The sequence below is a fragment of the Sciurus carolinensis genome, chromosome 6 (genome assembly GCF_902686445.1).
Source record: "Sciurus carolinensis chromosome 6, mSciCar1.2, whole genome shotgun sequence".
NCBI classification, from domain to species: domain Eukaryota; kingdom Metazoa; phylum Chordata; class Mammalia; order Rodentia; family Sciuridae; genus Sciurus; species Sciurus carolinensis.
This window is the reverse complement of record NC_062218.1, coordinates 107,765,622-107,780,673: the sequence shown is the minus strand read 5'-3', so window position 1 is coordinate 107,780,673 and position 15,052 is coordinate 107,765,622. Positions and strand designations below refer to the sequence as shown.

At 40.3% G+C, this 15,052-nt stretch overlaps 1 protein-coding gene across 5 annotated transcripts; it reads right to left on the bottom strand.

Moving 5' to 3' along the window:
• Positions 1–354: 354 nt before the first annotated feature.
• On the bottom strand, positions 355–13,278 carry Slc26a2 (solute carrier family 26 member 2). Of its 5 annotated transcripts, XM_047555894.1 has the most exons (6): positions 13,101–13,278; positions 12,745–12,819; positions 12,051–12,146; positions 7,357–7,529; positions 4,745–5,459; positions 355–2,821 (listed from the first exon to the last, which is right to left on the bottom strand). In XM_047555894.1, exons 5-6 carry the CDS (start codon positions 5,432–5,434, stop codon positions 1,301–1,303), a joined length of 2,211 nt encoding a protein of 736 aa, XP_047411850.1. In that variant the 5' UTR covers positions 5,435–5,459; positions 7,357–7,529; positions 12,051–12,146; positions 12,745–12,819; positions 13,101–13,278; the 3' UTR covers positions 355–1,300. The 5 variants fall into 5 exon arrangements, with proteins under 5 accessions (XP_047411850.1, XP_047411849.1, XP_047411851.1 ...); XM_047555893.1 differs by lacking the exon at positions 12,051–12,146; XM_047555895.1 differs by lacking the exons at positions 12,051–12,146; positions 12,745–12,819.
• Between the last annotated feature and the right edge of the window lie 1,774 nt (positions 13,279–15,052).

The window sequence follows — 15,052 nt, the reverse complement described above, 5'->3', positions numbered from 1 at the left end:
CTTTTGGAAGTACTCTTTCTACTCATGTGCATTCTTTTCCATGAACAGCAGCTTATACTTAAGAAAGACTGTCTAGTCCCTAGCAGACCCTTGCTAAAATGATATAGGGGAGGGGATACAATTTACTGCCAAGTAAACTAGTTCTTCAGGGAAACTGCCAGCCATTCCTTTTTGCCATCTGTCCTTGACAGTTTGCCTAAAATTCATTTAAAATACTGTAAGGCCAGGCATGGTGGCACATGCCTATAATCCCAGTAACTCAGGAGGCTGAGGCAGGAAGATCACAAGTTCAAGGCCAGCCTCGGCAACAGAGACCCTGTCTCCAAAAAAAAAAAAAAAAAGAGCTGGGGATGTGGCTCAATCATTAAGAACTCCTAGGTTCAATCCCTAGTAGTAAAATAAAATACTTAAGAAAATGCAGAATCAGCTTTGCTTTATCTGGCATGACTGTAATTGATACTCAGAAATGCCAGTTTAGGACAGATTCCATGGGAAAACACACTAGGATAACTTAATGCTAAAACAGAGTTTTATGGTAGATAAGTGGTCAGACAGAGACCACAGAAAGAATTCACAATGCTTTTTCTGATTTTGAAGAACTCTTTGCTGAACTACTTACCCTAAATAAAAAGCTATGACTAAAACATCGAACATATCACAGAGTATTCTGTATAATGTGAGGATGTCACAAACCTGCTGGCCATCAGACTCCTAAGGAAACTGTGCCTATAGTTCCCTGCCTTAAGGATAGGACTGGTTCTTCCCTACAGAAATCCGGAGATCCTACTGCTATCTGGGGAACAAAGACTGGGAATAGAGAAGCACAAAAACAAACTTGTCTAGTTAGGACTTCATGTGTCACAAGCCCCACTCCCTGCTGGTACAAGGGCAGGCTCAACACTCTCCAACTTCTTTCCCTCCCACTCTACAGAGTCATGCAAAGGCATCTGTATTTCTAATGCAAACTCCAACTTCACTCCTTTATCACCTGGAGAAAAAGTTCAAATGAATAGCTCCCTAAAACAAGGTGGTCATAGTCTGGGGACTACTTTACTGTTTAATTCAGTAGATATTTATTACATTCCCCAAATACTTCATATCTGCATGGAAACTTGAAACTGCAACATTTTTTTCTTTTTGACTTTGCCCAACTATAAGCTCTGCTGCATTTGAGAATATACAAAGGCCATAAACTTCAAAGGAAGAATAATTTCAAGTGTGCAACTTGACATTATTGGAAAATGTTACATACTTAAAATTTTAACTTATTGGTTAGACATTCTTCCTTTCATCTATTTTCTCAATCACTGGACAGATTCAGACCATTAAGAACACATATTCCTTTCTGCTTTTGAGATTCTATTGCAAAAGCCACTGCTTCATACACACTATAGAAAAGAAGGTTTTCTTCTTCCTTTTTGGAATATTCTCCTCTGGCCAAAGAATCCCTCACAGAGGGATTGCATTGAGCCAGCAGAACTTGGATACCAATGGCTTCATAATCTCTGCGAACTTCTTTCAGTGTATGGATCCCTGCTGTATCTAAAAATTGTATTGCACTGCAGTCAATCACTACAGTATGCAGCTCCAAGGGATCATGGGAAAGTTGCATTGAAACTTCATCCTGGATTCCACTGAGAGTCACCATTTCCTCTTTGAGCTTTCTCTTTGCTGCCTTCTTCTGAGCTGCCTTTACCAAGATTGGGTTTAAAGTTTTTTTGTATAAAGCAGATCTGAAGCATTCTTTGTTTATGTAATACAGTGGAGCTACAAAGCGGAAAATCTTGATCCCTGGCTTAGTCTGAAGGTTCTTGTAAGCAGACATGGATTCAAAGATTTCAGTCTCTTCCACCAAGCCAAGCAATGAAATCTTCGGCTTCTGGGTGCGGAGGATGACACAAAACATAGAAAAACAAACTCCAACAAGCAGACCTATTTCAGTGCTTATCAATGCAGAGGACAGCATAGTAACAAACCATATAACTGTATCCATTCTGCTAACCCTCCACATCTTGGGCACATCTCTAAATTTACAAAGGGCTCCCCGGAGATTTACAATAGTGATTACACCAAGGACACATTTCTGAAGGGAATAGAATAAAGGTGCAATTATCAGTAGAACCAACAAAAGAACCAGGGCTGTCACCACAGCAGAAAGCTGAGTTTGGCAGCCTGTTGATTCTTTAACCAATGTCTTTGCAAGAGCAGCGCTAGTAGTAATGCAGTGGAAGAAGGAAGGGATGATATTGCAAAAGCCAATGGCATACATCTCCTGATTCGCTTTGACTGTGTAACCATGTTTCTTGGCAAACATCTCAGAAAGTGATACAGTTATAGCAAAACCAATAATAGAAATAGCTATTGCATCTACAGCCACACTAGGAATCAGGTTCCAATCTGGTGCTTGGGGTGGCATAAATCCAGTGGGAATATGTCCAGCTATACTGGAATTGTAATTCTCATTTAGTTTTCCAAAATGAGAGGCTAATGTGGCTGCCACGACAACAATTAGTTCAGTAGGAATTGGTGCCTTGAGTTTGGACTTGAAGCGCTCATTGAGTTCTTTGGTTGGCAAAAGGACCAAAAGGCACAAAAGGCTGGTGATGAGATCACAGAGATTGGTCTTATGGATGTTTCTGAAGATATGCATCCAGGTAGTGATAAATGAGCCCACACCATTACTCCGAGGAAGGCTGAGCCCAAGAAGATATTTGGCCTGAGATGTAAGAATAGTGAAGGAGGCACCAGTGACAAATCCACTCAGCAAGGCATCTGAGAGGTAGACAGAAACGAAGCCCACTTGAAAAAAGCCCATTGCAACCTGGAAGGGAGGATATACATGTGTTAACTGGAAATGGAAAAGTGCCTCTACATTTTCTATTACATTGGCATTTCTTGCATGGAAACAAACCATCAGAGCATCACAGAAGGTCAGAGCTAGAATAAAGGCAATCATACATCACTCTTGTCATTTTACAAGGAGAGAGAACTTGCTCAAGGTCACACTGTTACTCATTAGTCCAGATGAAGGAGGAACTTAGGATATCTACCTTCTCATACAATGTTTCTTAAACTTGAATAAGGTTCAGACTTCTTTCAAAAGAACTTTCTCAAGGATCCACAAGAAAACATAAAAACTAAAATTGGAAAAATTCCTCTAATTTTGTATTTTTCATTAAGTCATAAATCATTACTGTAAAAATAGTTATAACTGGTGAAAAAAATAAGGCTCACATCAAAATAGAATCACACTTTAAAAGTTACCACAGAACTCTTTAACCTCATTGAAAAATTGTTCTTCATTCAGTGTGTATATACTTATTCCACACAGCCTCCCATATTAATAATAATCCTGTATTTTCACAATTAACGCCTTTTTATTTCTTCCTCTTCCCAAATCCTCAGAATTCTATCACACCTTTCTAATTCTTGGTGAGGCATACTAACAAAAAAGAAAAAATGGACTCCTAAGGAGTACTATTCATCTGTATATCACTTTCCTTCCCCCATCTCAAATACACACCAAATAAAGTGAGCCAATCTTCCCCTTCACCTGCTGGTTCCAAATGCCTGCACTAGAGAACAGGTTTAATCCTGGCATTGACTCCTGGTTGCTAACAGGCAAAGCATGATAATAACAGCAAATTAGGGACTTCTATGGGAGACCCAAGAGTAATTTCATTTCTAATCCTTTCTCCTGGCTGCTATATGAAATAGTGGCCCTCAATTTATTCCCTCCCTCCCCAATAATCCAAGAGAACTACTATATTTTTAATTATATATATATACACACACACACACACACACACTTTGGCACTGGGGATTGAACCCAGCGGGTACTTTACCACTAAGCTATATCCCCAGCCCTTTTTAGTTTTTGAGACAAGATCTTGCTAAGTTGCTGAGGGTTTTGGTCAATTGCTGAGGCTGGTCTCAAACTTACAATCTTCCTGCCTCACTTAGGATCATTGGTATTATAAGTATGCACCACCACACCCAGTCAAGTATTTTTAGTAAGAGTCCACTCACCAGAGCAGCAACTCTAAAGGAAGGTAGGAGAACCTACAATTTGAAAATATCCTGTACTGCACCTCCCCCTACCCCCATTTTGTTACCATCTTGCCTGATTGCTCATGTTGACCTTGCCAGTAACCAACCATATATAATCTCGAGCAAACTGTTGTCTCCTGACATAGAAAATTAAGGAGCTATACTGGGTAATCTAAGAACCCTTTCTAGTGTAAATTTTATAACCAAATAATTAAATCTGGCTGTCTAAAATTCTTAGGTTTATCTGGGCATAGTGGCACATGCCTGTAATCCTAGTGACTGGGGAGGCTGAGGCAGAAGGATTGCAAATTCTAAGCCAGCCTCAGCAACTTACTGAGGCCCTAAGCAACTCAGCAAGACCCTCAAATTAAAGACTTAAAATAAAAAAATAAAAAAGGGGCTGGGGATTTGACTCAGTGGTTAAGTACCCCTGGGTTCAATTCCCAGAACCAAAAAATAAATAAATTTTTAAAAATTCATAGGTTAAGAGGCAGTCTGAGACTAGGAAAGAAAACCAGATCTATCTTACCTGTGGCGTCTAGGGTTTGAATTTTGGCTCTATAATTCAAATATCCTGAGCACTTAGTAAAATAATAGCTTTATATTATGATCACCAAGATCCCTTACAGTTCTGAGATTTCATGTATAGTGATTACTTTTGCCAGAAATGACCAATTTTTCCACTGTTTCTTACCTGATAAACTCCAGCCATAAAGGTTACAGTGCTGCCAACTTTAATTGCATAGCAACTTTTGTCACATGTCCGATCTAATGTGTGGTTTACTAATGTGCTCCTATTTAAAATCATTTCTAAAGAAGGAGAAAAATCAGAGCCAGCTTTGTGTAGTTCTCGGTCAACTACCTCACCAATCATAAGGCACAGTACTCCAAAAATGCCCACAGAGATGTGATGAGAGGTACCAAATATGAAATAAATGATGCTGGCAAAAAAAGATGTGTACAGTCCATAGATAGGTTCTTGGCCAGCCAAAAGGGAATAAGCAATGGACTGGGGCACCAATAAAATGCCCACAATCAAGCCAGACATCACATCTCCTAAAATGTTTTTCTTTAGATCGTATTTTGGGAGCCACCGCAAAACAGGAAGGAAATCAAAAATCTTTTTTTTAACTTTGGTTGGGCTACATTGGCAACTCTTCTGTAGCTTTTTGATGACAAACTGCTTGATGTTAGTATGTGATTTCTCCTGAGGCTCCACGTGGATCCTAGGATAAGGTCTGTGTTGATCATTGGTCTCGAATTGCTTCAAGTCAGTACTTGATTCCTTTTGAGGCTTCAGAAGGACACCAGATGGAAGACTGTCATTTCCTTCAGCTGAGTCCCTGGGTGAAAGGTCATGTTGCTCTTTACTTTCCAAAGACATTTCTGGAGATAGATGATTCAGCTTCCTACCCCAGAAAAAATACCAGTTTTAATCAATAAAGTAATTCTCAGTATTCAGGAACATTAACAGTTCCACTTGTCACACATGGGAGTTAAGAGGACTTCAGTTGGGGATACATATCTTATGCCTTCTTTTCCTTATCAAGCCTTGTTTATCTTAGACAGAGGAAAAAAGAAGACCAGCACCAGATCATAAACAGCTAAGTCAAAGCAAATAATTGGGTGGTATAGGACATCCCAAAAGAATAAACCACTAAGGATTCTTTTCCATATTTGCCTATCTATCCCTGCAGTTTTTTCTTTAGAAAAGTTATTAGGGCACTCTCCTCTCTATATGCAAATAATGGTCTGCTTCCTAGGTTTTTCACTTCCCAGGTATACTACAAAACAGAATCTAGTCTCAAATTTTCACTCCTCTCTACCAGTCCCTGAAAAAAGATGGCTCTTTGTGTCTGTACATGTCCCTTTTTATGTGTAAAAACAAATTGTTGAGAACAGAAGAAAAAGTATGTGAAAAGAGTAAAGAAATGTTTTTGGCAATAAAAAGAAACTGGAGCAGAATGCATCTGGATCTTTGAACAGCACTCCTTTGTTTAGATAGGATAGAGAAACTAATAAGAGAATGTTGAAACTTAACATCAAGTGCATGGAAAGGGTTGATAAGGCAAGTGACTAATATATGCTATAGAAGGTTTTGGTCCATTCCACTGGGTTCTAGTTTGGAGTTATCTGCATCATGGGCAGGGCCCATATTCACACAAAGAGAGATTCACTTGATGACTATGAGTACACACACCAAAACACAGGCTAAATAGAGGAATAATGTTGCCCTGAACTTCCGTATCTCTCGGTCCTATTAAAACTACAGAACTAGTGCCACAGACCTAGTTCCTACACTAGTAACTACACGAAAACAAAAAAGATAAAAGTAACCAAAAAAGAGGAAAGGGACCAAAAAGCATTAGGAGTAAAAGAGGAGGAACAAGAATCATGCTCTCAAAGGAATACAGTGTACACTGTTTAGCAAATACTTCACAAATTAGTGACTTTCCATAAGCTATGTGTTAAGCTTAGAACACCTGTCCATCTCTCTGCTTGTCAAGACCTTAATCACTTTTAAAAACCCAATTAAAATGCTATCTTTGCTACAAAGCACTACCCAATTTCCCCTAGCCAAATGAATCACTATGCCTTCTATGTTCCATGGCATTTTGCACCTGCATAATACTAACCACACTCTATTGGATAAGTAGGAGTCTCCCCAACTCCTTGATAAAGGATACCTTGTTTATCAGCATAATCACCACTAAACATAACACAGTAACTCTGAGATAGCAGGTTCACAGAATATTTGAATGAATGAAAGAACAAATGAGCAAACAAATTTGTGACTGTGGATATGCAGAGACAAAATAGATGGATAACTCAGGAAATTTTCTGGGTTTTTGTTATCGTTGTTGTTGGTCAATGTATTTTTGGTACTGAGGACTGAACCCAAGGACACTTTACCATTGAACTACATCCCCAGCCCTTTTTACTTTTCTTTATATTGAGAAAGGGTCTTGCTAAGTTGTTGAGGGCCTCTCTCAATTGCTGAAGCTGGCCTGGAACTTGTTGATCCTCCTGCCTCAGTCTCCCAAGTCACTGGGATCATAGGTATGTACCACCACAACCAGTCAATTTTCTGTTTTGTAAATGACAGAAAAATAGATCCTCGTGAGGTTTATAGAAATAAACCTAACATTACCAAGGTGCTATATTCCAAGACCCCATGGCCTATTCACCAATAAAGATATATAAAATTTTATTTTATTTACGTTGAACAAGAGTAGAACAACAGCTATTTTGATGGTCTTATGAAATAGAAAAGGAAAAAAAGGATAGATGCAGACAGTTACTGACCCTGAGCAAGTAATCAGATTGATAGATATTCACAGTAGCTCTTCGTTCCTCAGTGTAAACTTTCTGTAATTGTCTTCTCACTTCCTGCTTTCTTGAGCTAGCTTGAATGCACTTCATACATCCTAGTTTGGAGGAGCTCTTGGTAATTTCTGGGTCAAAAGTCTTTTCCAAACCTAAAAAAAGAAAAAGAAACACAAAGCAAAACTAACCAAACCTAGTTCTTTGCCTCCTATGGAGCTGAGAAGAAAAAGATAAAAAATAATACTTGAAAAGTATAAGAGAAAGCCAAGTGCAGTGGTGCATGCCTGTAATTACAATGACTCAGGAAGCTGAGGCAGTAGGATCACAAGTTCAAATCCAACGCCAGCAACTTAGCAAGGCCCTAAGCAACTTAGAGAGACCCTATCTCTAAATAAAAAATAAAAAGAATAGGGGATGTAGCTCAGTAGTTAAGCACCCCTGGACTCAATCCCCAGTACCCCCCAAAAAAAATTATAAGAGAGAAACAAAGAAAGAATCGAACAGAAATGCTATGAAGTAAAAACTATAACAGAGGCAAAGAATCAATAAACTCAGGTCAACAGAAATTAAATGCAAATCAGCTAAATGCTATTTTGCTGTTTGGTATTCAAACAGTAACGAAACCAAAAACCCAATACCAAAATGTAACAGAACATCGAAAATATGTGGTACACGTCAAGCTATTTAACATGTGCATAAAATCCATGAAGGAGAATGGGCAGAAAAATGTTTTAAGACATAACGACCAAGAGTTTTCCAAAATTACTGAGACACAACTACAGAACAAGAATCTGAGAGAATGCCAAGAAGGATAATATAAAATTACAACAAAACTCTATACCTACACATATCACATTCAAGCTACTAAAAGCGAAAGACAGAGAAAATCCTGGAGACAGTAAAACAAGCACACATACACACACACACACACACACACACACACCACCACACATGCTTTACACAGGAACGAAGATAAGAATAACCATATCTTTCTTTTTGGAAACCATGGAGGCCAGAAGATAATGGAGTGACATCTTCAACAGAGAAGTCTACACCCAGAAAAAAAAAACAAAAAAAAAACCAAAAAAACAATATTTTAAAAGATGAAGGAGGAATAAAAACTCAGATAAAAACTGAATTTATTAAAGAAGGTCAGTTTTTTTGTGTTTGTATACTACTTTCCCTCTACACCCATCCTCCACATAAGTATATGTGTGTGTGTGTGTGTGTGTGTGTGTATGTTAGTTACAGAGAGATTCTTCAATTAAAAAAATCTTCAATTGCTCTAAAAGGCAACTGTCTAAACCAAAAGTATGAATGTATTTTGTTTATGGCATATAAAAAATAAATGTGTGAAAATAATAGCAAAAAGAATGGAACTTGCAATTGAGAATTATAAGGTCCAGATGTAAAGTAATATAATAGTAAAATGGTTAAAAAGGCCAATTTTATGTTACATATATTTTAACATACACATACATGCAAAAGCCAAAAGGGAGAAAATTCTAAGACTCTTATGCCATATATGAAAAGGTAAAAGATCATGAAATGCAGTCCTCATATTTTGAGGTTCAGAATAGTGAAATCACTTAAGCAGAGCTGGAGCTACAACTGAAGTATCCTGAGTATCCTGACTCCTAATCTTTTTCCTCTAATAGGTTATCAGTCTTCTGATATATGTATAAATCATCAAATATTACGGGCAAATTAGTGTCAGCCCCAAAATAACGTAGAGATCCAAGTTTGTTGAAAAACTGTTTAATCTTAACTCAATACTAAGGTAAACAAGTCATCTACCCAAACAAGCATCCCCTCTTACATGGCTGGAACTTTCCAGTACTCACAGCCCTTGTAAGCAGCAGGATGATAACCCTAACACAAACCTCTCCGATTCAAGCACGCACACCCTGTGGGTACACTGTTTTCTGATTGCTTACTTTGAAGCTTCTTAAAAATCCAGAAAAGTTGAAAAAAACAATACACGGGACACCTATACACTCACAATTCATCTACTTAACTATCCAACAACTGTTAACATTTTATTACATTTGTTCTTTTGCACACTCTCTCCATACAGAGGCTTGTTCTTCTGAACTATTTAAAAGCTGCAGACTACTTAGGCCTTAAACACTTCTTGACCCCACACTTTGAAACCACTATGCTATCTGCCTCTTGTTCAAAAGAAGCAATCATTAGCATAAGATGTCAACCTCTAAGATATGCTCCTCAAAAATCTATAAGGGCTCCCTGCCTCCTAAAAAAGTCTAAAAACACCATAGTATAGTCTCCTTAAAGACTGCAACTGCCTCTCTTGCTTACTAGTGCTCCAATCGCCCATCCATAAAACTATTAAGCAGTTTTTGCTCCTTTGCTCATGTACCTTCAGTCTGGGATGCCTTTTCCTGCTTGTCTTTTTTTTTTTTTTTTTTTTTTTTTTGGTGGTGGTATGCAGGGTGCTGGGGAATGAACAATGAACACAGGCCCTCATACATGCTAGCTCATGCTAAATTACACTCTCAGTCCCTTTCTATCTTGGTTCTTTTTCTAATCCTAGAAGGCCCACCTCATAGGATAAGGGAGACTTAAACTTTTTAGGCTATGCTTCCTCAACATATTAATAATTTAGCAATTAAGCAAACATGTCTCTCAAACTACAGTACATTTATAGGCAGGCATCAAGTCATCCTTGTCTCTTATAACCCAGCACTTAACTCAGTGCCTCACACGTGCATTCATGGTAACTGAAATAAACAATATTTGTTTCTTTACTTGAAACAACTTGTTTTGTTCTTGTGATACTGAAGATTGAACCCCAGGCTTCCTGCATGCCAGGCAAGCATTCTCCACTGAGCTTCATTCCCCTGCCCTTCTTTCTTTATTTTGAGACAGGGTCTGGCTAAGTTTTCTGAGGTGGTCTCAAATTTGTGATCCTCTTGCCTCAGTCTCCCAAATGGCTGGGATTACAACTATGTGAAACAGCTGCATGCAACTGAAACAACTAAGTTTCCAGTAATATGATGAAGACAATAAAACTATTTTCCAGTTATCACAATTACCAATGTTTATTTATGTCTGTAATACAAAATAATCACAAGGCATTTATTAGGAATATAAGTATCATGACATATTGTTTCTAATATTAAGCCCAAATGAAGACAAAATAATAAAATACCTAAGAGGAAAATAACACAAAACCACCATCAAATAAACAGTTCCTTGTGCAGTAATTCACAGCTTTCAAGATTCCATACACATCTCCTACTTGCCTCCTCAATAAACTCAAAGAAGAACACAGTATGAATTTCCATTCTCCAGCAGCAAGGTTTAGTCACTTGCACAACTAGTAACACCAGATTCTCAAATCTCATCCTCCAATTTCCAAGTTTAGCTTTTTCTATAAAATCACATTGCCCACCCCCAATTTGTTTCCTTGTAAAGAGGTTTTAGTTCAAACTACTAGTCTGTAGTCAAGTACTCAACTCAGAATTTGAGTCTATCAGTAATTATAGTAAGTGAAGATAACACACTGCTTAAAGCAGGTTTGGTAAAAAGCCAAGACTAAAATTACTTTTATGTTTTATATTATATACATGCATTGGTAACATTTTCTGTTCTCTCCCCCACCCCCCGCATTAGAAGCAACAACATAAAATTTACTCCTGTGCTCTTTCGCTTAGAATAACTGTCATCCCAGACAAGAGTCAAACAAACCAAGCAAGTTCTTGCTTCTTCCATACCTTTTTTTCTAACTGAAATGCTCCTCTCCACTTATATTGATGGCTTGCTACCTCTTTTCTCAGTTTCTCAAATGACATCTTACCAATTAGTTCCTTCTTAGACACACAATATAAAACAGCACCACTGCCATCTCTATGTCTGTGTACTCTCATCCCCTTTGCCTGGATTTTACCTTATTTATTTATTTTTTGTCTGTGGCCCTCTCAGTTTTTAAACTTTCAGGTGATGATGGGGTAATAGCTCAGGGGCAGGGAACTTGCCTAGCAAGGCCCACTTTTAAATCCCCAACACCATTAAATAAATAAATAAATGTCTTTCCCATGAGGGCAGTGACTTGTTCTATTTTGTTTGAAGCTGTATCCTGATTGCCCTGTTGTGTGGCACCTAATAAGTGCTTCTTAAATATTTGTTGAAAATGATAGTTTAACAGCTATTCAGAAAGAAAATAGGAGTCATTTTCCCCATTCTCAACTAATTCACCAATCCCAACCCTTCCACCCCCACATACCATAATCAAACTTATATCAAGATATTATGGTTTGGCAATCCTCTGCCTGGGGTTTATGCTCACTAAACATTTGGTGTCCATTCTCAAAACCTAACCCTAGTAAATACTATCTGGAGATTGCCAAAACCCTGAATATGTTCATTTCTAGATCCTCCCCTAGGAGGCAGCACACTGAAGTACTATACTTCAAATACAGAGCTATTAAAATGCAGATTCTTAGGCTTGCCCCTACAAATCCAAGGATGAAATCTAAGCCTCTGCACCTTGGATGACAATGAGCCAGTAAGCTTAGGGCCACACATGGAGAATCACTAGTTGTGTTCTACAAGTCAGAAAGACCAAGCTACACTGTTCAAAGTTGTTAAGCACTGGGTGAAAACTTCTACTCAGCATCAATTTTTGACCCATAAAATGGAGATAACATTACCTAAATTGCGGGTTAGGTATCACAAGTAAAGTATCTAGTATATAACATTTACTCAGTAAACAACAGCTACAAGTCTCTCCACAATCCTTGAGATTCCTGAAGGAAAAAAGAAAAAATGGATTCAATTCTTTCCAACAGCTCTGATCCTCCATTTCTTATTGATCCAACTTTCAAAAACAAGAATTTCTGCTTAACACAATCCTGTAAATCACATTAGCTCTAGATTTCACATAAAGCCACGGTGTGTGGCTAGGAGTGGGTGTAGAGCAGAAGGAGGTACAATCCGCGGCCAAACCCCCCGCCCCAACACTGCCCCCCCCCCCCAAAAAAAAAAACACTACAGGAGTGAGGAGGGGAAAAAAGATACTACATAGTTACCAGAAAGGAGTTCAAGTTTTGGATGCTTCTAATTCACGGCTGGTCCCCAATCTATGCAAGGAAAAGGGCCCCGCCAGACATTTTACCAGCTGAGTACAAACCCTAGCTCTGCAATTAGTTACCGCCCTGGACCGTATGTCTTCTCAAGTCCTCACCTAACCACTGAAAGAATTCCAACTTCAGTGCAGAGTATTTAAGAAGTACGGCTCCTGACTTTGTACCTAACCTGGTGGCTGATTTTAACACCCAAGATAACCAAGTGCTCTCTTCTCTTCAGGCTTGTTTCCCCATCTGCCCAAGATGTGGCGGCTCCTACCTCCTCGGTCCAGCTCTCCAGGTATCAGGGTTCGAAACGCCTCAGCGAGGACTCGGCCGGACAGCAGCTCCGATTCTGCGAGGTGCGAGGGGTGTGGGATGAAGAGTGGGCAGCCATGGGCCGGAGGAGCAAGCCGCTTCACCGGGTTCGGGTGGCACTTGCTATGCTCCCGCCGCCGCCGCCGCCAACCTAGGGAATAACTCGGACGCACGCCCACCTCTCCCGGTCTGGCCACCACGCTTGCGGCGATGGTTGGTCATGGCTTCCTCCCACTACTCCTGGGACCAAGGCCGGTACCAACCTAATGGGGCCCGCAGATCGCGTAGTGGCCGTCCCGTCCCCTCCCCTCTGCTCACCTCTGGGGTCCTGAACGCCACACGCGACGAGGCCCCGCGGCGCGTCCTCCGCTGTGGCCGGGCTGAGAGGACACAGCGGCGCCGGCAGAGGCTGCCCGGCCCGGCGCTGGCCTCCCTTTAAACGGCCCGTCCCCTTCCCCGCCCATTGCCCGGCCCCCAGAGGAGGCAGTGGACTAGCCAAGCAGGACCGTGAGAGCGCGGCGAAGACACACCGGCCTAAAGGTGGTGCGGGACGTATTCCGGATTCTAACGCCTCAGGCTAAGGGCGGTCACGTGGTTCTGCGACGAGCGAAGTTGCGGTCAGCCAATGACTGGGCCCAGACCGGCGAGGGTTCCGCCCCCTCCCTGTATCCCTCCTCGCGATTGGCTGTCCTGGCAGAAGAGGCCACGCGGCCGGATCCTAGGGCGGTTTCCTCCGGCCCTGAGACGGTGATTCATCTGCCAAATGGGCAACCTATGTGTTCTTAGCCATGGTCCAGAGAGTGTAGGGAAGATGAAGTATCAGGATCGGTTAGCGGAAGCGCTCTGCCCGGAGCTTTAGAGAGCTTAGAGTTTGTGAACCGCCTCCTCTTCAACCAAGACTTCTTAGGGCATCTTTTGCTCCACCCGCAGCCCTGAATGGGAAAAAGCAGCTAGAAAGTTAAGGCTCTTGCTCTTGAACTTGTTCTCCACCAAAGATCCCAATAACTAGAAGGATCTTTTTAAAAATGTACAAAAAGCAAAAAGTATAAAAATGTGAAATGTAATACCAGCCCTTGTTTAAAATCCTCCGTGGGTTTCCATGGCCTTTATAGAGCTTTATAGAGCATGCCTGAGTCATCTGTACCTCCCTCACTGCGCTTCACTGACCTTCTTTGCCTGCTAAGCTTTGTTTTTTTTAAGGTTCCTGCCGCCTATTGTCTTGTGTCTCACTCTAAATTCCTGCCCTCTCCTCGGGGACATCCCTGACAACCTTATGTAAAGGAGCCACCCTTTCCCATCCTATCATGCATGCCCTCTTGTTTTAATCACATTGTCCTGGACAATGTGGAGTATGTATTCATTTGTTCATTCTTCACCTTGTTTGTAGCTTTCGTGGGTCCACTAGATGGGGAGGAAGAGACCTGAGAAGGAAGTTTGGTTAACTTCTCCACGAAACTCTTCACAATCATTTAAGAAATTTTCTTTCCTGTCTAGAGATGATTGATCCCCAAGTTTTGTTGCCCACCTGATTAAGAGTTTCCAAAGCCACAAACTACATCAGTAATCAACAATCAATACCTGGGTTCTGATCCTGCTGCTGCCTCTTTTGACTGGGGACAAATCATCTCAATGAGCATCAATGTTCTCACCTTTTAAAGGGCAGTTAATGTGCTGGCACCCAGATGTTTTGAGAGAATCAAGTAAGACAATGGGGTGTAAAGTACTTTGTAACTCTACAGCAATTAAAGGGAGAAAAAGACAGCCAACTCCCTCTGATGGAGAGCTGGCTAATAATCTGCTTTCCCTTGATAATAGCAGGTCACCAGCCTACCAGCCAGCCCCTAGATTTTTTCACCCCTACCATTAGTCTCAGGGTTTATAAGGGTGGTCAGCAGCCCAAGGGCCAAATATTATAGCTATTACTCTGTTCCAAACAGCTTCACCAAAGAATAATTAATGATGTATTAACTGGGGGAATTATGGGTCATCAAAGAAGTCATTTCAGGTTAGGGACCATATTAGAATCCACCATCTCAGCACTTCTTGACCACCAATTTTTCCCAGGTGGGACAGGCCACTTCCTCATGACTCCCATAATTTAATGGGTTATTCCTGATTTTGCTCTTCAGGATTCATTGTCACTGCTGTAGATGTTGTACTGTTTTTTGTTTTTTATTCCATTTCATTATTCTTAAAAATAGTTGACAAAAAGTCAAGTAAGTAAATTTTAAAAAATAAATTCAAAACAGCAAGAGGCTGTTGGGGATTTA

Bases quoted from the DNA above. Each gene is read 5' to 3' on its own strand.
- Slc26a2 (XM_047555894.1), bottom strand. From the start codon at position 5,434: ATGTCTTTGGAAAGTAAAGAGCAACATGACCTTTCACCCAGGGACTCA. The intron at 2,822-4,744 runs GTAAGAAACAGT...CCTCCCTTCCAG, and splicing joins TTATGGCTGGAGTTTATCAG to GTTGCAATGGGCTTTTTTCA.